The sequence below is a fragment of the Phacochoerus africanus genome, chromosome 1 (genome assembly GCF_016906955.1).
Source record: "Phacochoerus africanus isolate WHEZ1 chromosome 1, ROS_Pafr_v1, whole genome shotgun sequence".
Classification (NCBI taxonomy): Eukaryota; Metazoa; Chordata; class Mammalia; order Artiodactyla; family Suidae; genus Phacochoerus; species Phacochoerus africanus.
The window spans coordinates 162,287,421-162,311,546 of record NC_062544.1 but is presented as its reverse complement, the minus strand read 5'-3'; the positions used below and the strand labels follow the sequence as shown (position 1 = coordinate 162,311,546).

The window sequence follows — 24,126 nt, the reverse complement described above, 5'->3', positions numbered from 1 at the left end:
GTTTGGGACCCACTGAACTCTTGTACTAGTCAGTTTCATAGGTGAAATTTATGGCACATAAAAAGCCTGTATCATCTTAGTATAGCTATGAGAACACCCCACAGCAGCTAAGAAAGTACCCTTCAAAACAAACTACATGCCTCATTAATACAATCTTTGCAAGACTGATGTCAAAATGGAGTTTTCTCTGAATTTGCCTTGGAAATGTTTTTTGATTTTTCTCCTTGGTTATATTTTATTTTCCCCAAACTAAAATCGCATAAAATTATAGTGACTTCTCCTGACATTGAGAACTTTAATACATGTCACTAGCTGAGCTGCTGAAGGAACAATTCCTTAGTTTTGAGATCTTGATTTTATAAAAATGATATATCTTAATTATTCCTCTTCTACTTCCATCACAGTGTGTGTTCTTTTGCCATATACCTGTCATTTAGAGCTATTTTTCTGGACCTCAACTGAGTAGCTTGTGTGATCTCAAAGAAGTGAAAGACTTATACTTAAAAAAAAAAGTTAATTTCCTTAATCTTTTTCTTTTTCTGCACTGAGATGTTTTTCCTTGATATATAATTAAATACGTTTGAACATTTGCTGAATTTCTGTGTGGTTAATCCCTCTCAACGGCAGGAAACCTAGATATTTGTAAATTTCTTCAATGCAGTTTCTGATTAGTTGGCCTTTTCTAAATACCAAACTGACTAGTTGCAGTCAATTCTATTACCTCTATGTCCAGCTTGCATTTACCCATAAATAAATGGGTAGTGTTTTAATTTGCTCTGGAGAATGGGGCATAGAGAGAACAAATGGCTATGACACTATAGACTTTTGAATTTATCTTAAAATATGACCACTGCTGTTTATCTTTATGCTTAAGTTCCAAAGAGTACTTTTTTGTTGCTTTTTAGTTTTCTGCTGTTATTTTATCTTTATAAATACATTATTCAACATGCAAAGTGACTTTGTTTTATTGATTCTAGGTGTCAATGAGTGCAATGAATCAGCTTTGAAAACACGACTATGTTATCATCATATTATTTCTGAATAATGCATTACGTGCTTTCCATTCATGCCATTCTCCAATCCCTCCCTTTCTCTCTCCTTCCTTTGTCAAACATTTATTAAGCACCTTCCTGTCCAGCACTATGCTAATACATTGAGAATCAATCATGAATAGATTCTCAGTCCCCCCATGAAACTTATTCTATTGATCAAATTTTTTTTCCTTACTGTTTATTCCAAAGGTCATTTGGACAAAACACACTAATGAAATTCCATGGGAAAGAAAGTAAATATGGACAGCTTGCACTGACTTGGAGAAAAAGTATGTCACCAACCTTTAGCTGTTGCAGAGACTCTTTCTTCTTTGGAGGCTTGAGCCTCAACAGCTCTTCTTTTCCCAAGGAACTGACTCTGGGGAGGGCATTCTTCCTCCTCTAGCATAAATAACCTTGGCTGGGAATGTGTGGATGGACACCAATCAGATGAGACCCAGAGCAGCAGGAGAACCCTCTTAGAAACCTTAGGTGCCCACACTCGTTTGGTGTGGCTGCATGAGGCCTCTGGTACAGAGCTCCTGTCGAAAACCACAAATGCACAGGAAATTGGGGAAAATCAGATAAAGGCAAACCATTAAATGACACATGAACAGAAAGGAAACAGTTAAGAATTAACCCAAATTAATTTAAGGCTATAAGAGCGGGTGGTGCAACGGTTTAGTTAATAAGTAGCTGGTCTCCAAAGCCAGGGCATCTGAACCAAATGACTAAGGGCTTTTAGAGCCACTGGGGGCAGGTAGAAGGAGAAATGGACTGACCACAGAGAGAAACACGAACTGCTTGGGAAGTGGGAGCAGGCTCTGTATCCTGGACACAGATAGATTCATATACACATTCATCTACCCATACATACATCTGCGGATCCATTCAGCAAATACTTGTTGAGTACCACTGTTCTAGATGATGGTGCTAAGGTTATAGGGGTGAGCACCACCCTGAAATGCTGGAGCCTCCTGGAGGCACAGTGAACAGTGGGCTAGAATTTAGGTAGGAAGCATACAAAGGAAAAGGCAATATTGAAACCTGAGTCTGTTGAACTTGGCTAGATCTTTTGCCATGGCAGGGCCCAAAGAACCTTCCAGTGGAACAGGCTGTCACCTACTCCCTCATCCTTTCCCTAGTCTGAGGTTGTCGCCCTCTTTTTTTTTTTTTTTTTTTTTGGTCTTTTTGCTATTTCGTGGGCCGCTCTTGCGGCATATGGAGGTTCCCAGGCTAGGGGTCGAATCGGAGCTATAGCTGCCAGCCTATGCCAGAGCCACAGCAACGCAGGATCCGAGCCGCGTCTGCGACCTACACCACAGCTCACGGCAACGCCGGATCGTTAACCCACTGAGCAAGGACAGGGACCGAACCCGCAACCTCATGGTTCCTAGTCGGATTCGTTAACCACTGTGCCACGACGGGAACTCCTGTCGCCCTCTTTTATCATTCTCTCAGCCTAGTGAGACCCTGTCACCACCAATATCTTCAGGCTCAGGCCCGTCTAAACTCAGGCCTCCAGATGGCTACCCTCTTGCTGTGTTTTCTCTGTTATGTGCACATCCTTGGTGTATCTCTTGTGTGTCCAAATTTACTTTTTTAATAAAACCAGTCAGGTTGGATTCGGACCCATTCTAATAGTCTCATTTAACTTAATCCCCCTTTTAAGGGCCCCGTCTCCAAATACAGTCACATTCTGAAGTAACAGGTCTTTAATACATGAAATTGGAAGGATATGATTCAGCCCATAACCCCACTTCCCCACATCCCGAAGATTTTTGCTGTCTGGCTGCCCTGCAATTCACTGTGTGGAAAAATGGCATGAACCACAGAGAAAGCCAGGGACCACAGAGCCCTCTACTTCCTAAAAGAATGACTGCCTCAGGAGTTCCCGTCGTGGCGCAGTGGTTAACGAATCCGACTAGGAACCATGAGGTTGCGGGTTCGGTCCCTGCCCTTGCTCAGTGGGTTAACGATCCGGCGTTGCCGTGAGCTGTGGTGTAGGTCACAGACGCGGCTCGGCTCCCGCGTTGCTGTGGCTCTGGCGTAGGCCGGTGGCTGCAGCTCCGATTCGACCCCTAGCCTGGGAACCTCCATATGCCGCGGGAGCAGCCCAAGAAATAGCAAAAAAAAGACAAAAAAAAATGACTGCCTCAAACAAAAAGAGAAGAGAAAGAGTCTTGGGATCTGCACCTCCTTATGCATACCTACAATCTATTGCAGAAAGAGCCCTCCCTCATGACCTGCCAGGATCTGAAGCAACTTCCTGAGTTTTAAGATTTACAATAGCCAAGAAATGAAAGCAACCTAAATGTCCATCAACAGAGGATTGGATAAAGAAGATGTGGTACATATATACAATGGAATACTACTCAGTGATAAAAAAGGACAAGATAATGCCATTTGTAGCAACATGGTTGGACCTAGAAATTATACTAGTGAAGTTAGACAGTCAAAGACAAACATCATATGATATTACTTACATATAGAATATAAAAAAAAGGATACAAATGATCTTATTTGTTTTGTTTGTCTTTTGTCTTTTTAGGGCCACACTGGCAGCACATGGAGGTTCCCAGGCTAGGGGTCTAATTGGAGCTGTAGCTGCCGGCCTATGCAAGAGCCACAGCAATGCAGGATCCGAGCCACATCTGCAACCTACACCTCAGCTCATGGCATCGCCGCATCCTTAACCCACTGAGCAAGGCCATGGATCAAACCCGAAACCTCATGGTTCCCAGTCAGATTTGTTTCCACTGCACCACGATGGAAACCCCAAATGATCTTCTTTGTAGAACAGAAACTGAAAAACATACAGTTGCCAGGGGGACAGGTTGTGGGGGCTGAGGGACGGACTGGGGGTTTGGGATTGGCATATGCACACTGAGGTATAAGGAATGATTGGCCAACTGGGACCTGCTGATTAGCACAGGGAACTGTACCCGATGTCTGTGATAATCTATGTGGGGAAAGGATCTGAAAGAGAATAGATGTGCGTACATGTAGAACTGAACCGCTTTGTTGTACAGCAGAAATTATCACAACCTTGTAAATCAACTATATTTCAACAAAACATTAAAAAATTAAAATTTTTATTTAAAAAAAAAGAGTGACAGAGGAAGTTTCTACTAGAGGCAGCTGAGATGCCTATTTTGTACCTTAGGATCACATGGGAAACATACAAACCTTTGACTGCCAGCCAAAGGAGACTTCAAAGATCTCGGTTGCTTTAGAGGCAAACTACAATGTAATAACAGAACCAGGACAAGAGGAAGTGAAAGAACTTCTGCAAGGCACAGTTAGCAGTAGCGCTCTGAAAAGTAGTGTTTCCTGTTTGCTGCAAACCTCCTTCTTCCACAGGGGCCTTGCTTGGTGTTCTCAGGTCCTGTTGCCAGTGGTTCTGGGTCAATTCACTGAAAGTTGTTTCCATTTTACCTTCCTAGCCCTTCCCATTCCACCCCTTCCCCTCCCGCTTATCAAGTTTCTTCAGTTGTTTCTAATTTGTCTCAGTCTTCCCCCGCCCTTTGTTCTCACTTCCCCCAGTCCTTTCCAGTACCTTTTGGTTCCTCCAAACCCTGGGTGCTTTCCCCCTCACCCATCAATTCCAGTCCCGCCAAATCACTCCCAGTCCCATAGATCGTTCCCCTCACACACCTGTCCTTTAGTCCCTCCCACTAGGTCATTCCCTAGCCCCTCCCACTGTTTCCTAGCCACCTCTACTACCTCAAATAGGTGCTTTAAAAATTCCATACCTTGTTTTTTTATAATGATTTTTTTCTATTATAGTTGGTTTACAGTGTTCTGACAATTTTCTACTGTACAGCAAAGTGACCCAGTCACACACACTCACATAGATATACATTTTTTCTCACATTATCCTCCATCATGCTCCATCACAAGTGACTAGTGCTATACAGCATGATCTCATATCCATTCCAAAGGCAATAGTTTGCATCTCTTAACCCCAGATTCCCAGTCCACCCCACTCCCTCCCCCTCAGCAACCACAAGTATGTTCTCCAAGTCCACGAGTTTATTTTCTGTGGAAAGGTTCATTTGTGTCACAGATTCCAGATATAAGTGATATCATATGGTACTTGTCTTCTCTTTCTGACTTACTTCACTTAGTATGAAGATTCTCTAGTTCCATCCATGTTGCTGCAAATGGCATTATTTTGTTTTTATGGCTGAGTAGTATTCCATTGTGTATATATACATCTTCTCAATCCATTCATCTGTCAATGGACATTTAGGTTGTTTCCATGTCTTGGCTATTGTGAATAGTGCTGCAATGAACATGCAGGTGCATGTGTTTTTTCAAGGAAAAGTTTTCTCCGGATATATGCCCAAGAGTGGGGTTGCTGGGTCATACAGTAGTTCTATGTATAGATTTCTAAGGTACCTCCATACTGTTCTCCATAATGGTTGTACCAGCTTACATCCCCACCAACAGCGAAGGAAGGTTCCCTTTTCTCCACACTCTCTCCAGCACTTGTCATCTGTGGACTTATTAATGATGGCTATTCTGACTGGTGTGAAGTGGTATCTCATGGTAGTTTTGATTTGCATTTCTCTAATAAGTGATGTTGAGCATCTTTTCATGTGCTTGTTGGCCGTATCAATTTATACTCACATCAACACTGAATTCTCTGGAAAGGCTTGATGTCAGACACACCTTCATCAAACCTGTTACTCCCTTCAACTTTTTTTAATGGCTGTTTCCATGGAATATGGAAATTCCCGGGCCAGCAATTGAATCTAACAGCTGCAACTCATGCCACAGTTGTGGCAACACCAGATCCTTTAACCCACTGCTCAGGGCTAGGGATCAAACTCACACCTCTGCAGCTACCTGAGCTGTTGCAAATGGATTCTTAAAACACTATGCCACAGAGGGAATTCATTCCTTTTTCTTTCTTTTTTTTTTTTTTTTTCTGCACCCTTGACATGCAAAAGTTCCTGGGCCAAGGATCAAACCAGTGCCACACATGTAACCAGAGCCACATCAGTGACAATGTCAGATCATTAATCTGCTGGGCTACCAGGGAACTCCCCCTATTACTCTTTTTTAACCATCTGATAATATGTTGTGAAAATAAACATATTCCTGCTGTTTTATCTTTTTTTTTTTTTGGCTTTTTAGGGCCACATCAAGGCACATAGAGGTTCCCAGACTAGGGACTGAATTGGAGCTATAGCTACCGGCCTACACCACAGCCACAGCAACACCAGATCCGAGCTGCGTCTGCGACCTACACCACTGCTCATGGCAATGCCAGATCCTTAACCCATTGAGCGAGGCCAGGAATCAAACCGGTGTCTTCATGGATACCAGTCAGGTTTGTTTTTGCTGAGCCACGACCGGAACTCCTTATCTTGTATTTCCTTGATTACCAATAATGTTGAGAACCTTGTCAGATGTTTTTTGGTCAATTGTATCTTTGAATCTGCAGATTGCCTGTTCATATTCTTTGTCCATTTTTTCAATTAGTTTGCCTTTTTCTTATTGATTTACATATTTGGGCTATTAATCTTTTATATATCACGACTATTTTCTCCTAGATGTCCCTTTTGTGTGTGTGTGTGTGTGTGTGTCCTTTTGTCTTTTCTAGGGCCACACTTGTGGCATATGGAGGTTCCCAGGCTAGGGGTCTAATCAGAGCTGTAGCTGCCAGCCTACACCAGAGCCACAACAATGCGGGATCTGAGCCACGTGTGACCTACACCACTGCTCACGGCAATACCGGGTCCTTAACCCACTGAGCAAGGGCAGGGATCGAACCCGCAACGTCATGGTTCCTAGTCAGATTCGTTAACCACTGAGCCACAACGGGAACTCACCCTTCTCTTCTAACTAACTGGACTGTGACAGACTCAATAATCAGGCAGATACATTGGAACACTGGCCAACAAAGATTTTTCAGAAATGTTCAAAGGCTGTTTAAAAAATTCCGTCCAGGGAGTTCTTGTGTGTGGTGCAGCAGGTTAAGGATCCAGCGTTGCTTCAGCTGTGGTGCAGGCTGCAACTGCAGCATGGGTTCAGTCTCTGGCTGGGGAAACTTCCATATGCCACAGATGCAGAAAAAATAATCCATCCAGTATGAACTGCTGTAAACTTTATAAATAGGCAAAAGCAGCAAGTAAATATGGTCTGTTGATCAGTAAACTGGATTTCAGCAAGTGGATCTGCTTCCTTTACCAGCATATCTGTCTCAATACCTCAAAATGCTTTTCTTAGTTTTATATGTCTATTTCCCCTTCTTATTCATTACCTTTAATCATTTTCTTTTGTAGTCGCACAGAAACACATTTTATTTTGGAAAGGTTTAAAATACACATATATTTGTAGATAACTGTAGCAGACATTTGTGGTGCCTGCCCAATAATCATTCTTCCTTCACCCATGATAGCCAAGCCTGGATTTTGCTAGGGTATCTGCTCAAACTTGTTAATTGGATTGTTTAATTCTCCAATTTACTAACTGACTTACAAATTTCTGAGTAAGTTACATTAAGAGAAGAGGTAGGAGAAACCCAGAAATCATGGTTTCAGAGCTCCACACGTGCTGTAAGACTGGGGGAAACTCACCGATGACCACAGTGGGAGAGGGACCACTCACTCAACCACAGTGTAGTTAGCCTGCCTTTGTGCCTGTTGAGGGTTCCACTTAGAAAGTGCTCATGCAAGTTCTAAAGGGGTCTAAAGTGGATTTGGTGTGCAGTGGTTTACAGAACTGGTGGGCTGGCGAGCCCAGTAGATATCTAGTCCTATGAGGGCTTCAGGTGAGAGAACTTGGCAGAAGTGTGATAAATATTGGCATCCTGCCTGATCTTAGGGGAGAGGGGACTGAGCCAGAGCAGAGAAGGTCTTTTTATGAGGGACTTTGTACAGCTTGAACTGACGGCCTTGTGAATGTGGTGAGACTGCACATGTGGCAAGAGGTATGGGACTCTCAGGTTACAAGTCAAATATTACAAATATGTTGTTGACACAGACTCAAAGAGCCATGAAAGGCTCACAGAATTCCTGAGAGCCCAACAGTGCACAGTTGGGGCCAATATACCAGATGAATATGCTGCAAAACAGACACAATGCTTACATAGAGGAAGGGGAATCTTCTCTTCCATGCATTCTTTTAAATTTTTTGTTATAAAATATCTCACACAGAAAATAATTGAATATGTATGAGATAAAGGTGAATAAACATCACATATTCATCTAGCTTAAGAACGAGAACTCCACCAATCCCTTTTCCTATGTATATTTTCATTTAATACCCTGAGCTGAAAACTGAACACAACACCAACACCTCACTTCATATTTCATTTTGGCCAGAACTGCACCACATGCCCACACCTGAACATGCCATTTCAAGGGTGACAGGACTATTGTGATTGCTTAGACAGTGGTTTTCAAACTCTTTGGTCTCAGGACCCCCATACACTCTTAAAAATTACTGAGGAGAAGTTCCTGCTGTGGCTCAGCAGTTATCGAGTCCAACTAGCATCCACAAAGATGGAGGTTTGATCCCTGGTCTCACTCAGGGGGTTAAAGATCCAGTGTTGCCATGAGCTGTGGTGTAGGTAGCAGATGCCACTCAAATCCCGAGTTGCTGTGGCTGTGGCTGTGGCGTAGGCCGGTGGCTGCAGCTCCGATTCAACCCCTAGCCTGGGAACCTCCATGTGCCGCGGGAGTGGCCCAAGAAATAGCAACAACAACAACAACAAAAAAAAAGACAAAAAAAATATTTAATTCACTTTAAAATTATAGTAATAAATCCAATACTTGTCAACACACACACTTTTTAAGAAAAATATATTTTCCAAAACAAAAAGTAATTAGAAGAGTTGCACTGTTTCACATTTTTGCAAATCTGTCTGGCTTAAAAGAAGAGGGTTGGATTCTCATATCTGCTTCTGTATTCCAGTCTGTTCTAATGTTGTTTTGGATGAACTATATGAAGAAACTTTGGCCTCAGAGATAAGCAGTTGAAAATGAGGGGATTATCTTAATAGCCTTTTCAGATATTTTTGGAGATTCACCTTTTGACGCTGCACCAAAACTCAACAAATCATAGCTTCTTGGTAGCAATGTGGAATCTAAAACCACATCAATGAGCTTTTCATACTCTGTTACATTAAAAATCAACTATAATAGAAAAAACAAAAATCTGACCAAAAAATCCATTGGGCTATCTTATAATTGGAATGTAATTTTTTTTTTAACCCATGCATCATGGTTTTGTAATATCGTGTATTGGACATTTGGAAAATATCAATTCACTAAATGTAGTGCTATTAAAATATGTCCACATATTCTTTGGTACTCCTTCCTTTAGGAGGTGGAGCTTAATTTCCCTCTTTTTGAGTAGCGGCTGTACATATGACTAGGTTCTGATGAGTAGAATATGGTAGAAATTACAGACTGTGACTTATGAGGGTAGATCATAAAAGACACTGGGGCTTCAATCTTGTTGCCTCTCTCGGATCACTTGCTCTGGGGGAAGTAAGCTGCCATGTTATGAGAACACACAAAGCCCTGTGGAGAGGTCCATGTGATGCGAAACAGAGTCTCCTGCCAACAGCCATGAGTGCGTTATCTTAGAAGCAGGCAGTCTAGCTCCAGGCATGCCTTTGGATGACTGCAGCCTCTAGAGGCAGACATCTGGTCTGCAACTGTAGCTGAAACCCTAAGTCAGAACCACCTGTATAAGTCGCTCCCAAATTCTTGACACAGAAACTGTGAGATCATAAATAGTTGTTGTTTTAAACCACTATGTTTTCCAATAATTTGTTATGCAACAACATGCATCTAATATACTGAGCTTTGCAGATCTTCTAAATGTTGACACATTTTATTATTCGATATATTCAAGAAGTCACATTTGCCAATATCACCATCAAGCTCATCAGAAGAATCCTTTAAGTGTGTGAAGCTGTCAAGATATATGGTAGATAGATTTTTCAAAATTCTAATTTTTGCTTGAAAGACCAAATTTTATCACTGGGAATGAATAATGTAAATTGTTCCCCTTAAAGTGACAAGCTGGCTTTTTCATCTTCTAGAAATGTCTATCAGATACCTAAGTCTTAAAAATCTCTGTTATCCAGTTACTCAAGTAAAAGAAGTATTTATCAGAGGAGCATCTAGTACACCTAGCAAATCAAAGAAGCAAAGAATTGCTTTTTGCCAAGCAAGTGACACCTATTGCCACCTCCAGGGCAGGAGTCCTACCACAAGGAGGATAGCAATGGGTATACAATGCCTGCCACCAGAGTAGCAGCCCCAGGGTATCAACCTACTTCATGGTTTGCAAGTGTTGGAGGTGCTAGAAAGACACCACTCATACAGGCACTAGGCGGAACAACGCTTTACTCCCTACTCTCCAAGACAAAGAGCAAGATCAGCTTCAATGGTGATTTCCCCCACAGCCAGCAGATCTGTATGCATGCTTCTTGTCCCACAAGTAAAATACCTCACTTCCTTCCCTCTAGGAACAGATACAGCAGCAGGTTTGGTCAGGCGCCATATGACACACATGCTCAAGCAGAACAAAGAAGTACACATCCAGTCTGCAAGTGGGAAAGATATTCCCAAACAAAGATATATACCCAGCATAGGATATGATAGCTCTTTTTATCTTTGCAAGGAAATGTTCTAGGCCCGTGGCACATTCTTACACAACTGTACAGGGGTTGAAAGACTGAGAACCTGACTACATTTCCTAACACTTCTCCTCAAGACAAATACAGTAATTTAGAACGCAGGAGACTTGCTTGATGTATACTTCCCATTCTATCACACAGAATAACAAAAGGACAGGTACCCAAGGTTCAAAATTGAGTAAAATGAATATTTTTTAAAGCTTTCATTAAGGACATTCTGTTAAAAGAAGAAAAAACAGCGTCCAAATGGAGTTACTGTTGCTAAGGCTCATGTCAGCAAACCAGGACTTAATACATTTTTTTTTTGTCTTTTTGCCATTTCTTGGTCCGCTCCCATGGCATATGGAGGTTCCCAGACTAGGGGTCCAATCGGAGCTGTAGCTGCCAGCCTACGCCAGAGCCACAGCAATGCGGGATCCGAGCCGCATCTGCGACCTACAGCACAGCTCACCACAACGCCAGATCGTTAACCCACTGAGCAAGGGCAGGGATCAAACCCGCAACCTCATGGTTCCTAGTCGGATTCATTAACCACTACGCCACGACGGGAACTCCATGGACTTAATACTTAACCTAAGTGCAGTTTTGGCCTCTCCCAGGAATGTGACCTTTATTCAGTCACTCTGAAATTTCATGACCAGCATGAGGTAATCCATCTGACAGACCCCTGCCTTTCATCAAGGAAGATTTCCTTGCCTGAAACTCTATAAAATGTATTCTTCATCTGCCTGCTTATGGATACATATAGTTCTGTCTTTTGAGATACACAGTAATGGTGGGCCTCATTTCCTCTCATTTCCCAAGGCCTTCATGCTAACCCTCCTATTTTGCTTCTGTAACTCTGTCTCGAATATTTTACAGCTCCTTCTCAGTCCTTTCCCTCCCTTCTATTTTCCTCCTTCCCTCCAAATGCTCCAGACCCCCTATGTCTATCCCAATCCCACTGTTGCTCCCATTTCTAGCCAGGTGCTCTAAGTGACCTCCAAGGGGAAAAGTGAAAATAAGCATTGGGGCCCAAAGAGGCTTTGGTGGGATCTGAGAGATGAGGTTGGGACCGCAGGGTCTGAGGAAGGAGGCTGATTTTTTTCCAGAATCCAATTATTAAAGGACATGTGCTGGACAGGTCCCATATAGCCATAGGGCTGGGGCCAAAATACATTATCTTCTTGGGAACCAGGACAGCCAGTCAGGAACCACAGACCTCTCACCTCCCTGCTACTGTCCACATCTGTCTCACTGCCCACAGTTTCAACTCCTGCAGCTACTGCTGGAAGAAGCAAAAGAGCTGTGGGATCCACACGGGGAACCCTATGGGTAATGCCCTTAAAGCTAAGGCCTTCACTTCTTAGTGGAAGACAGGCAATGCAGAGTTGGGAATAGGGGTACCCGAGACCGTCTAGTCATCGGCCTCCATTCCCAGAAACGCCCAGAGGTAGGGAGACAGCACCAAGGGGCGGGAGGGCGACAAGACTGCAGCAGGCCTGGTTGTGCGCACCAGAGGGAACAGAACAATGCACTGAAGCCCTGTCGCCAGGTCCCTGCCTTCAAAAGTCCCGGTTTCTCTGACTCACAAACGACCTCTGGAGGTAGACAATGCGCAAAACCGCGCACAGTTCCACTCTTTCAGAAACGAACTCCAGCACCAGACTCACCCTAACTTCCGCTTTTGAGCGCAGTTCCGGAGGGGGGGGCGCGGCGCTTTCTGGGAAATAGAGTCTCGGTCAGGAGGGTTCTGGGAATCGTAGTCCCTACTGGTCCGTATGCGCATGTGCATTTCCGTCTTCACAGCACAGCTTCCAGTGCCCCACCGCGCGGGAAGGAAACATGTGAGTTTGTGTGTGGCGGGTTTCTGATCTGCGGCCGTTCAGGCTTTCTCCGGTGGGGCGGGGTCCCGAGGTGGGACGTGATAGACGGACTTGGGCCCTCGGTCGATCACAATTGCCAGTTGTAATTGGGCAATTACAGCGGCAAGTGATAATCTCTGAGATGCTGAGTGTAGGAGCAGCGCGTAAAAGCTGAGAGGACGAAGCATTACAGCCGAAACTTTGGAATGTGGCGTAGGACCAGGCACGGGGCTACGTGTTTAAAAACCCGGGGCCTTGAGAGAGCACAGTTCCCAGTGAGCAGGCTAGGGACCTGAAGGAATCCTCGAATCACACAGAGGAGATGGGCATTATCCGCTGATCGTGTAAATCTGTTGTCTGTTTCAGATGGGGCGCGTTGCTATCCTGACTTCATTTTTTAAGGTCACTGTGGTTGGGGTTTAGAGGATTCGCGAGGGGAGGGCATTGAAGACCGAGTAGTAGTCCAGGGAGCAGTGATGGGAGCCGATGCTGGCAGTGGACTGACGGATTGATGCGGGCTCAAGGAGGGTGAAGAATCGAAGATTCCCAGATTTCTGATGTGGGCCACTGGTGTGTCAGTATATATTATTACTTGTGAAATTCTTTTTCAGAATCCGTTTCAACCCCGCCCCCAAGACTGGAGGGGTCCACGAGTGAGCAAATTCATTCATGAAACTATTCATCTGCACTCTGACCCAAAGGACATTCATGCATATATCCACCTTGTGAGTACACCAGTGTGTGTAAATACACACAGCCACGTAGCTACTCATAATCACATGCTCACACATACTCCCTACCCCAAACAAAGGCCTTAGTAAATGTAATCTTAATACCTTAGTAAATCTCAGCACAAAGAGCCTCTGCCCAGAGCTGAGGGTGCCACCATCTTGGGCTTAGTGTAGCCTGCAAACCAAAAGGACACACACTATCTTCCGGCCTCTTTCCAGAAACTTCACCCACAGCTCAGCCTTTTTCCTTCCACCCTGCTACGTACATGTCCTCTTCAACTCTCTAACTCTTCCTAGTTAACCTTCCTGCCACCTTGACCTAATGTGAGAGAGAAATGGGGCTTGAATTTAGGTAAGGACTTTGCTTATCTAAATACATATGCTGAGGTCTTCCCAGAGCAGTAGTACCGAAGATACATGTGTGTGTTGGATTCTTTTGAGAATTCAGTGAAAACTGTGAACCCTCTTCCAGATAACACACATCTTTTATATCCACACTGTTTGGAGAACAAAATTGAAATCCACCTGTGGAGGCTTAGCTAAGACGCTCACTAGAAATAAATCAGAAGGTCTTTTTCCTGGTTGCCCCTCTGCGGCCTTCAGGTAGCTCTGGAGAGGAGGCCCCCAAACCTGAAGAGGAATCAGGGTATAGGGAAGGTGCAGCCTTTCCTCCCATCCAACTGTTATCCCTAGTTAAGGAGCCAGGCTGTCAGTCTTGCTAGACTTCTGCTGGGCAAAGTCAGTCCTAACCACTAAATGGTTAGTAGGAGAGTCAACCAGGCAGGTAGTTCAAGCTTTCAAGTGTTTAGTTATTTAGGCTTACTTAGTAGGTCAGTTAGAAGGACAATAGGTCAATCTGTCTTTGATTTGTGATTTAGAAGCTAAATCAAACAACCAGCCAGTTAGTTACTCAGAACTAATTTTTCAGACAGTAGTCCATCAGGATCTATCAGTCAGAAGGTCAATTTAATGGTCTATCTATCAGGGGGCCAGATAGGAGACTGCTAAACAGCTGTTTTATCAGTAGACAAAAGGGCAATTGGGGTGAGACCATCTGGAGACAGTGTGTCTCCACCTGTTACATCTTGAAGGCAGTAGGCTGCAGGTGCAAGAGAAGCGTTGACTCCTAGGCCACCAGAGGGAGCTTCAGTTTGGGGAAAGAGGCCTCATCTGGTGAGGGGAAGAGGGAAAGAAGAAAAACTGCAGAAAAGGGGCCAGACGGAGTTACCACTAGAGGGCGTCCCTTCACAGGTACACAGCACAGCTTCAGGCTTGTGGAAGCCCAGTCTCTGGCCAGCTTCTGAAAGGACTTGTCATTTGGAGCGTGCCTATCCAAGACACACTTGGTTCCAAGCTAGGAGGAAGCAGCCAGCTACCCACCAGAAGGACTTTCCTTTCCTGGGCACTGCAGCCAAGGTCATGCCAGCACTGAGCACTGGCCAGGGGTGGGGTGGGGGTTGGAGGAGAACTGCTTCACCAATCGATCCCAGGAGCATGGAAAGGAGCAGCTCCCTAAAACAGCCACTGAAAGTAGGATCTGTCCTCTGTCAAGGTGTCACTTCCCAGGCTACTTCTCCTTCCATGCCTGTAAGAGCCAAGGAGGTACCAGACCAATGGCCTAAGACCTCCATTCCTTTGCTGAACTCTGGGGTCAGCTGCTGCTTCTGCAATGGACAGCAACTCTAACTAAAGCAGGAAGAGGGAGGTTAGACATTGATAATGAAGGAAACACAAGGAAAGGATGAGCAGTGAGCTGCCTTTCCCTTGAGGAATAATTGAGATGTTTATATAATGTGTCAAATTCGGCCCTGGCACAAAGGCAGGACTCAGAAGATTTAAATTTTTTACCTCAAAGAGAAGTACATGAGCTTGGGGAGTTATAGCTCCCAGTTATGCTTAGAGCATGATATTGTGCTTCCAGGTGGGCTTCCTGGCTTAAAAAAAAATGGGCAGGGACACTTCGTGGTTCCAGCTTGTTTTGGTGACTCAGCACAGTAAAGAAAGCCTGAGGGGGGACAGTCATGCAGGCTCCCATTGTAGAGGCGCCCCATGTACCCCGGGCTTTATGTACACTCTCCCTCGGGAGGTGTCATGCTGGCTTAACAGATGAGGAACTTGAGGCTGAGAGAGATTTGATATCTTGCCTGAGGCCTCATAGCTAGGGAGTGATATAGAACTGGATTTGAACTCTGTGTACTTTCAAAACATTTTCCTTTTCTGGGCTATGGGGGGAGGGGACATGGATGGGGGGAAGGGAAGAGGGTGAAGGACTATGGGTTGCTAGGTTCTGGGGAGGCTTGCTGGTTGGGGATGGGGGGTGGCTCTTTGCAGAGACTCTAAAGTTGACATCCCACATGGTGATTTGAACCCCTTTTCCTCTCTCCCAGGGATGCAAAAAATGCATCGACAATTACCATCTGCGGACAACCCTTTAGTCTTGTACTGTTGCAAATAATAAAGCTGGAGAGGTTAGTGGGGGCTAGAGTGTGAAGAGCTTGGTGAATCACCTTCGGGAGCTTGCATTTGCTCTAGAAGGCAGTGGAGGGCCAAAGAGTGGCATGATTTGATTTGCACTGACATTCCGTATGGGGCAGAAATACTGAGGATGTATTTAGTGCATATCAGTAAGCGCTCACACATGTCATGTGGGCCATGGGAAGAATGTTTAATATAACGGTGCAGTGATCCCCATTGAGGGCTCAGGGGACAGTCAGGTTTGACTCCCAGTTCTGTCACTTCCTGCCTGTGAAGGCTTGGTGAGTGATCTCTCCATTTCTTTCCTCGAAATGAGAGGTGATAACGATGATTTCTAAGCCACAGGGTTGCTGTAAGGATGAGACAAAGTTATGCATATAAAACATAGCACAGCGCCTGGAACATTCACGCACTCAGGGAATGCTGGCCTGATCTCACACCCCACACATTGTCTGCTCCACTTCCAGTCCTTTTTTTTTTTTTTTTGTCTTTTTAGGGCTGTAGCCATGGCATATGGAAGTTCCCAGGCTAGAGGGCTGAATCCAGAGCCACAGCTGCCAGCCTACACCACAGCCACAGACATAGCAACGTGGTATCCAAGCCACATCTGCGACCCACACTACAGCTCACGGCAACACCGGATCCTTAACCCACTGAGTGAGGCCAGGGATCAAACCCCATCCTCATGGATATTAGTTGGGTTGGTTACCACTGAGCCATGACGGGAACTCCCCACTTCCAGACCTCTTGGCCTTTTGTCTTTTCCCAGCTACTGTGGTGCCCAGGCCCATGCAGGCTTTGATCTAACAGCACCTCCTTCTCTTGCTTCCCCTCCGAGAGCTTCTTGGATGCTCACATGGACCTGTTCATGCATTTTCCCCCCAGAAGCATGGGACAGACAGCTGTGGACAGAGCCGAGGAATGAATGTACCCCTCCATTCCCCAGAGGACCAGTGAGGAGACACATTTCATAAGGCTTCTGGGAGGTCCTGCCACTGGAGTAGCCTGTCTCCATGGTCAGCTCAACATGCATCTTCACTCTGGCTTTCTCCTCTCCTCTCTCCCTCCCTATCTTTCACCTCTGCTCCTTGGGACCACTTTCCCTATTGAACACCTACACTTTTTTTTTCTCAGACTCTGCTTTTCAGAAGGACCCAGGCTAAAACAACCCATTATAAGATGATCCTACTTTCTTGGAAATGCTAGAAACATGAACATCTATAAGAGAGAATCATTCCTTGTGGTTGGGTAGCCTCCTCCCTATAACCTAAGGTTCCAGTTTTACTTATTCACTAGTGTGAGGGTAGAGGAGCTGGTGAACTAAGGGAGCTGGAAGAACTCTGAGGTCCAAGGACATGTAGGTGGAGCCCTGTCCAGTCCTGAGTCTGCTGGTGACTGGGCCATCCTAGGCAGGTGTCTCCCTCTGAGCCTCCTTCTCCTTACCTGTAAAACGGGGATAACAGATGCCTACTTGTACTGTGGACAGAGACTCTGAGTTGAGTACTTGGCCCTGTCCAGCCCCTGATACGTGTTCAGTGAATGGTGAGCCTTGGTCTGTAATCACCGCTGGACTGTCCTAGATCTAGGGTCTCCTATTGCTTCGTATGTGCTTCCTTAGCTTCCACAGTGAAATGGTGAGCCTGTCACACTGCAGTGGTAGAAGAAATTTGTGATCAATAGATCCATGATCTCTTTCAAATAAATGACTCCAGCTTTATTGTCCTAAATAGCAGAGGCTTTGGTATTCCTAGGATTTGCTTGGGACAAGGGAGTTCCTGTTGTGGCTCAGGTAATGAACCTGACTAATATCCATGAGGATGAGAGTTCGATCCCTGGCCTCACTCAGTGGGTTAAGGATCTGGTGTTGCCATGAACTGTAGTGTAGGTCGCAGATGTGGCTCGGATCCCACGTTGCTGTGTCTGTGGCTGTGGTGTAGGCTGGCAACTGTGGCTCTGATTCAACCCCTAGGATTTGCTTGCCTTCCATATTAAGAGGGCCTGGGTTGTTTGAGACAGGAAGTGCCCAATAAAATTACTCACTTTCCTGGCAGTGGAGGTGGGCTGAGGGACCCCATTCTGGCCAGACAGTGGTAAATAGCAGCCTGGGTTCCTGATGACACGGTAGAGCCAGTGGAGGAAATGGAGGACTTTATTTGCTTCATCTCTGTAGTTAGCTTTCTGTTGTATGTAACCAAACAGTTCTGGATGGTTCAGAGACACATTATCATATCCTGCTTAAGAGCATGGGCCTTTGAGTTAACAGATGACAGCTTTCAGTCTCAGCTCTGTTGCATACTAGCCAGCTGTGTGACACCTCAGTCACTCCGTCACGCTTCCCTGTTTCTATAAAACGGGAGTGACAGTACCTCCTAATGTGTGTCTTATATAACATGAAAGTAACCAACTTGTTCCAGTTTTAGCACTGAAATTCACACATCCTAGGAAACCCCTCAGTCCCAGACAAGCCCGGCAGCTGGTCACCCTATTAAAACACCTCCCCAGATACCTACCTCCTTTACCAATGGAAGATTGGGCCCTGAAGGCCAACACTTGTATTTGATGTTGCCATCTAGTGGCTGAGCAGAATATAACATCACTGCAAAGACTAGTTTTCCATTATATAAGTAGTTTTTTCTTAACAAAAACGAACCACAGGTCAAAATGGAATATTCTACTAACCATTTAAATTTATAGCTGTTGTAATCCCACTATATTTTAAGACACACTGGTATTTGCCAGCAGATATGGTATCCTGTTGAGCTATTGTGAGGATTTAATGAGTTTAGGAAGGCCTCTTCCATGGTGTATCACAGTTTATGTGCTTAAGGGTCACTGGTGTCACGTAAACATGGGTTAGACTCTGTGCTTTGACTCATCCTTTGAAAAGTGATTTCATCCCCCTGAATCTGTTTCCTTGTTTGTATTGGGGGTAATAGGACCTTCCTCAGAGGGTTGTCTAGATTGATAGCGAGATGCTTGTGGGCCCCTTGAGGGAAGCACAACCCCCAAATAGTGCTTTTCCTACCGAGTTCTCCAGAAGCCAAGCCTCAGGCCACCCCCCTTTGAGGGGGTTTGCAGCTCTGGGAGGAACTGACCTGGAGATAACTTTTCTGCATCAAGGCCAGTCTCAGCTGGAAGTAGGGCTTCAGAGGCCAGGAAGGCCTGACTGGACACTCTGATGAATTCAGCTGGTTCCTCTTAAGCCAAAGCTATTATCCCTCCTCTGAGATGGATACTAGGCAGGCACTATACAAGGGCACAACCCAGTACTCAATTTAGTGGCCTTAAACAGTGGGAGCTAACTAGTGCCCAGGCCAGTACTGTGGGCGAGCCCTGATCAAAGCCAGAACTGCAATGTAAACCCCAGCTGTTTTCTGCTTTCTACTTATGCTGTGTTCAAACACACTAGGGTATGCCTGTACCAGCCTGGCCTGCTCAGTCTGTTCAGAAGGCTTCCTAAAGATTCAGAGAAACAGACGCATCCCTGCCTTTCCTGCACCGGTCTTTGTGAGTTCTAGAAAAAAGAATCACTCAAATCTTTCAAACATCTAATTCTGCTATAGCTATGAAGACCCACAAATAGGCTTAATAGCAACATTGGATTTAAGTTCTTCAATTCTATTTCTAAGTGAAATTAGAGAAAGATACATATGCTACTTATATTAATCAACACATATAATTGCTGGCCTCTGCTTTGTTCTGTGTACCTCCAATGCCTTGTAGTCCTATTTTAGTGCCTGGGTGTTAAGTTTTAATTTCATTCATTTTTAATGAAAATTTTAAAATGTCTCATCTGTATCGTCAGATATTATGCTATGGCTATAAAAAGAGCCGTCTTTCGTTCTACATTTCCCCTGGCCTGCTTCTCTCAATGTAGAAATTTCCAAGACATGCTGTTAAGGGAAGGAAGTTAATGAGAACGATGTCTAAGGCATAATGTTAAAGGAAACAAATGAATAAAATATATTCAAAGGAAGCAAGTCACAGAACAATACATATTAAATGGTCTTGTTCCTATTAAAAATGTATATTTATTTCTGTTATCTCCATGTTAAATTTCTGCAAGAATATCTGTCAGGCAGCTCACAGTGTTCTCTCTGGAGGTGGGATTAGAGGAGAACTTCACCTTTGAAGTTGTTTTCAGTATTGTTTGATTGTTTCTCAGTGTGCACGTATTAATTTTAATCACGAAAACAAGAAAGCTGAATATGCAGTGCACGCCCACACCTGCCAAAAACTGAGCCTGTGAGACCATTGTCCTGAAACCAAGGACAAACTCTGTCAACTTTAGCTGGGTGCTCTGCATTTGTTTATGGAAACAGAATGTCTCAGAACTTGAAACTGAGGAGGATTACTTTAATGCCTTACATACCTGGTGTGTCTTAGGAGGTAAAACCTCTATCTGCATTTTTTAATGTTGGTTCCTGTGCAAAATATTCACCTTTAACAACAGATGTTGCAAAGTTATTTTTTATTTATTTTATCATTACTTTTTGGCTGCACATGCAGCATGCAGAAGTTCTCAGGCCAGGGATCAAACCCACACTATAGCAGCAACCCAAGCTGCTGCAGTAACAACACTGGATCCTTAACCCACTGAGCCACCAAGGAACTCCTCAAATTGATATTTAAAACATCTTCTGATTCCCCTTTATTTTTAATCTTCAAGCTGTGTCTCTCAGTTCTGATTTAGATAGACTGGGAGTGAGAGCAAAAAAACAAAACAAAACAAAACAAAATTGCTTAGGCTTTAAATACTTGAGGGACAACACATGATTTTCAGCAGTAAAATAAGCACTTGAGATAAATTTTCACCCAGTCCGAGGCCATGACACATCCTCCCACCCGCCACACCCTGATGCTGCTATTAGAGAAAGAAGTTGCAGCCCCTCTGTGGCCCAGTGCAAGACTCTGTCCCTTCCTGTCACTCATGCTGAGCCCAGCATGGCCCACGGCTAACCACATGAGGCTGAGAGGACCTGGCCCTCCCTTCTACACGTGTATTGCAGAGTTTTCTAATTTAAAGCACTATTATTTTACTTTTTTGAAAAAAATGATAAATTAAGAGTTCCCGTTGTGACGCAGCAGAAACAAATCTGACTAGGAACCATGAGGTTGCGGGTTCCATCCCTGGCCTCACTCAGTGGGTTAAAGATCAAGCGTTGCGGTGAGCTATGGTGTAGGTTGCAGACCTACAGCAGAATGGCCAGCTGCTGAGGGACATCTATTTGAAGAAACACAAATAGTAGGCTCAGATCCCATGTGGCAGTGGCTGTGGTGTAGGCCGGCAGCTGTAGCTCTGATTGGACCCCTAGCCTGGGAACCTCCATATGCAGCGGGTGCAGCCCTAAAAACCAAAAAAAAAAAAAAAAAAGATAAATTAAAAAATATTGGAACTCACTTGAAAAGAAACAGTGACTTACAGGTACAACCCATGACTTTGTGTGCAAGTATTCCTCAAAAATTTATTAATAGAAGCAGATTCATATGCAACAAATGCAACACTGGACAAAAACAGAGAGAAGGTTGGAATGCCAATGACACTGGAGAATCTCACTTGCACTTTTAAGTTCCTTCACACAGAGCTAGCACCATTTTAGTCAGAAATCACAGATTTAATTATAATTGCTTCTACTGTATAAAATACCTTATAAAGATTATTTTACTATCTAGTAACAAAGTTCTTCCAAAAACTTATTTAAAAATCAATTCCAATTTACCATTTGAAACTGACAAAAATGGTTTAAAAATCAATCCAATTCTACAGCTTCTCAAAAGGAATGAGCCATAATTCATTTTATTGGAAGAAAGTGCCTGAATTCAGCTTCTGGCTCCCTCCTAACCACCAAGCAGAGAGAGTAAATTGAATATTACATGGGGATTAAGAGCACATCTAAAACTGGTCTTAGAAAATACTTTCCTAGACTATAAAAATACTAAGTGGAATACAAAAATTTCAGCATATACAGCAAGTAGACTACAGCAGACACATATTTAAGATACTCGAAACTATCTTATACCACAATCATCATGAACATCAAGTATTATTCTAAGTTTTTCTGTGATTCATTCTGATCGAATGTTTGTTTCCCCTCAAGTTCTGACATAATATCAGATACAGACCAGATTCTGTGTTTCTAGCAGAAATTACTGGAGGCACCACTGAATAATTCTTGGTATTCAACTGGTTCCCTCTCAAAGTGCTGAAAGTGCAATTGTAGTAGAGCCTGTTTTTGAGACTGGGGTCAGCAAACAAGAGGCCTCGCACCTCACCCGGCCCACTGCCTGTTTTGTGCAGCCTGTGGACACAGCCACGCTTATGCATTCACATGTTGTCTGTGGCTGCTTTCACGTTATAAGAAGAGAGTCAAGTAGCTGTGACAGACCCTGCATGTGGCCTTTTGGTCCACAAAGTCGATAATATTTACTCTCTGGACCTTTACAGAACAAGTCTTCTCACTGTTATTTTCGATATATCACTTCAGGAATATTTTCACTGAACAAGGACAAGGTAAGACTGTCCCAGATCAAGAAACTTTCAGCTGAGGTTTGCTGGTTCCATCATACAGTACTAAGGCAGATCAAAAGAATACACATTGGGATTGGCAACTTTGGGTATTAGAGTATTATTCTGGCATCGTAAGCAAAGTCTGGCTATGATAAAGTACCTTCCTTTCTCTCTGAACTGGCCATTGTGTACCAAGGAACTCATGTACCCAATTATAATAGCATAGTCGCTGTTCAACCCAAACCACCTCTGTGGCCCCCCAAGCATGGATTTCCAGTCTTTAAAAATCATCCCGTGCCCTTAGCAATGGAGAGAACTAAAAGCAGACTTTTCCCACCCCTCCTTATTGGCATAGATTCTGTGAGTGCTTCACTGCGTACCTTTTAGACTCCTTCCCTGTGACAGGCATCATAATAATTAGTAGTGCCGCCCAGGGCCACAAACATGTCCCTTTTGACAAAGCGGACTAAGTTTTCAAGGGGGCACATGGGCTTGGGAGACCGCTTGTGGTGGTCCTGGCAGAATGAGGTGTGGAATGTGACGTCAACACCGTTGTAGAGAATCCGGACAGCGTGCTCACTGGGCTTCTCTCTGTCTTGCCAGAGCTCAAAGATCAACCTGGCTGCAAACCTTGGGAATCTGGCTTCTGTAAGGCCCAAGGCACTGAGAACTGGGGACAGGGTGACGTCGTGAGCAGAGTAGAGAGCAAAGAGCTCCTCCCTCCTGCCCTCGGCAGCACGCTGCATGCGGCCCACAGTTTGGTTCAGGATGGGGTGGGCGCCCAGGAGCGCGTACCCGAGGTACAGTTTCTTCTCCTGCCTCTCCCTCTCGTCCTCTATCTGATGCATCTTGATCACCTTGAAGTGCTCCATGTCAATGCAGCCGTTCTTGGTGCAGGGGAAGCTGACGTTGTGGCAGAAGTGGCAGAGCATGGAATCTATGGGGTTGGCAGCGCGGAGCTGCTTGGTAGGGATGTCCACGATCCTGGCCATCTCCCCGTAGGTCTTCTCCAGCTGGCTGTTCTTCAGACGTAACAGGTACTGCCGCCGCTGCTCCTTTTCCAGGTACTGGTTTCTTACAGGGCAATAGCAGTTCCCAGAGCAGAACAGAGCGCTAGGCTGGTGCCTGAAATAAATCTTCTTCCAGTCAAAATCTGGGAGGAAGCCATAAAGCAAGGCCAGCCCACTCTGCAGCGTCCGGCTTTTGCCAGTGGTCTCTAAGTAAAGCTGGTCTGTGGACCAGTCACCAGGCAGGAGTTTGTGTTTCTTCAAATAGATGTCCCTCAGCAGCTGGCCATTCTGCAGATGCTGCACGACCCCTGAAACACAAGAGTGCCACACGCTTCCTTACTACGAGCTCAGCAAAAGGAACAGCAAGGGGAGTCGAGCCTGTCCAACCCTGGATGCTTTAGACAATGAACGATTAAATCATTGAGCCCGGCCCCCACTTTGTGCAAGCCACAAAAGCAGGCTCACATCAGTGTGCGAAGGGAGCCCCGTGGGGTTATCCACAAAGGGAGCACAGTGGGGCCCTGTCCTCTGACCCATGGAGCCCAAGGACCAGGTATCTGCCTGGATCCCTCCCTCTTGACTGGCCCCTCCCCTGGAGGAGAGTTGTATCTGGTGGGCCTCAGAGGGTGGGACTCACTCTGCTGGTGGATGTCTAGGAGGTAAATGAAAGGGGCCTAAGGAAAGTTTTCTCCCTCTTGCCGCAGGAGCACATCATTCCTCAGTGTGCCCAGAAACTCACAGAAATCAGTCAGGCAAGGAGAACAAGTCACTTGCTGGCTGCCTAGTCCCCTCGCTGTGGGACCCCATCCTCCCCGCTCTGCCAGCTGAAGGCTCTCTGCTCACCTTCTGGGTACATTCTG

The 24,126-nt window shown here is 44.9% G+C and overlaps 2 protein-coding genes across 7 annotated transcripts in view; both read right to left on the bottom strand.

Annotated features, from left to right (window-relative positions):
- The window catches only part of LOC125129161 (uncharacterized), a 30,270-nt gene extending 17,277 nt beyond the window's left edge, over nt 1-12,993 (bottom strand). Inside the window, exons 1-2 of the mRNA XM_047783566.1 lie at nt 12,351-12,993; nt 1,335-1,573 (exon numbers count right to left, since the gene is read on the bottom strand). Of these exons, the coding sequence (XP_047639522.1) occupies nt 1,335-1,573; nt 12,351-12,472 (361 nt within the window). The 5' untranslated portion in view covers nt 12,473-12,993. The remainder of the gene's footprint in view (nt 1-1,334; nt 1,574-12,350) is intronic.
- Nucleotides 12,994-21,187: 8,194 nt separating this feature from the next.
- PXYLP1 (2-phosphoxylose phosphatase 1) overlaps nt 21,188-24,126 on the bottom strand; it is a 75,237-nt gene continuing 72,298 nt past the window's right edge. For all 6 annotated transcript variants that reach the window (XM_047783539.1, XM_047783555.1, XM_047783523.1 and 3 more), the window contains one exon: nt 21,188-23,574. In XM_047783539.1, the coding sequence (XP_047639495.1) occupies nt 22,640-23,574 (935 nt within the window). In that variant the 3' untranslated portion in view covers nt 21,188-22,639. The remainder of the gene's footprint in view (nt 23,575-24,126) is intronic.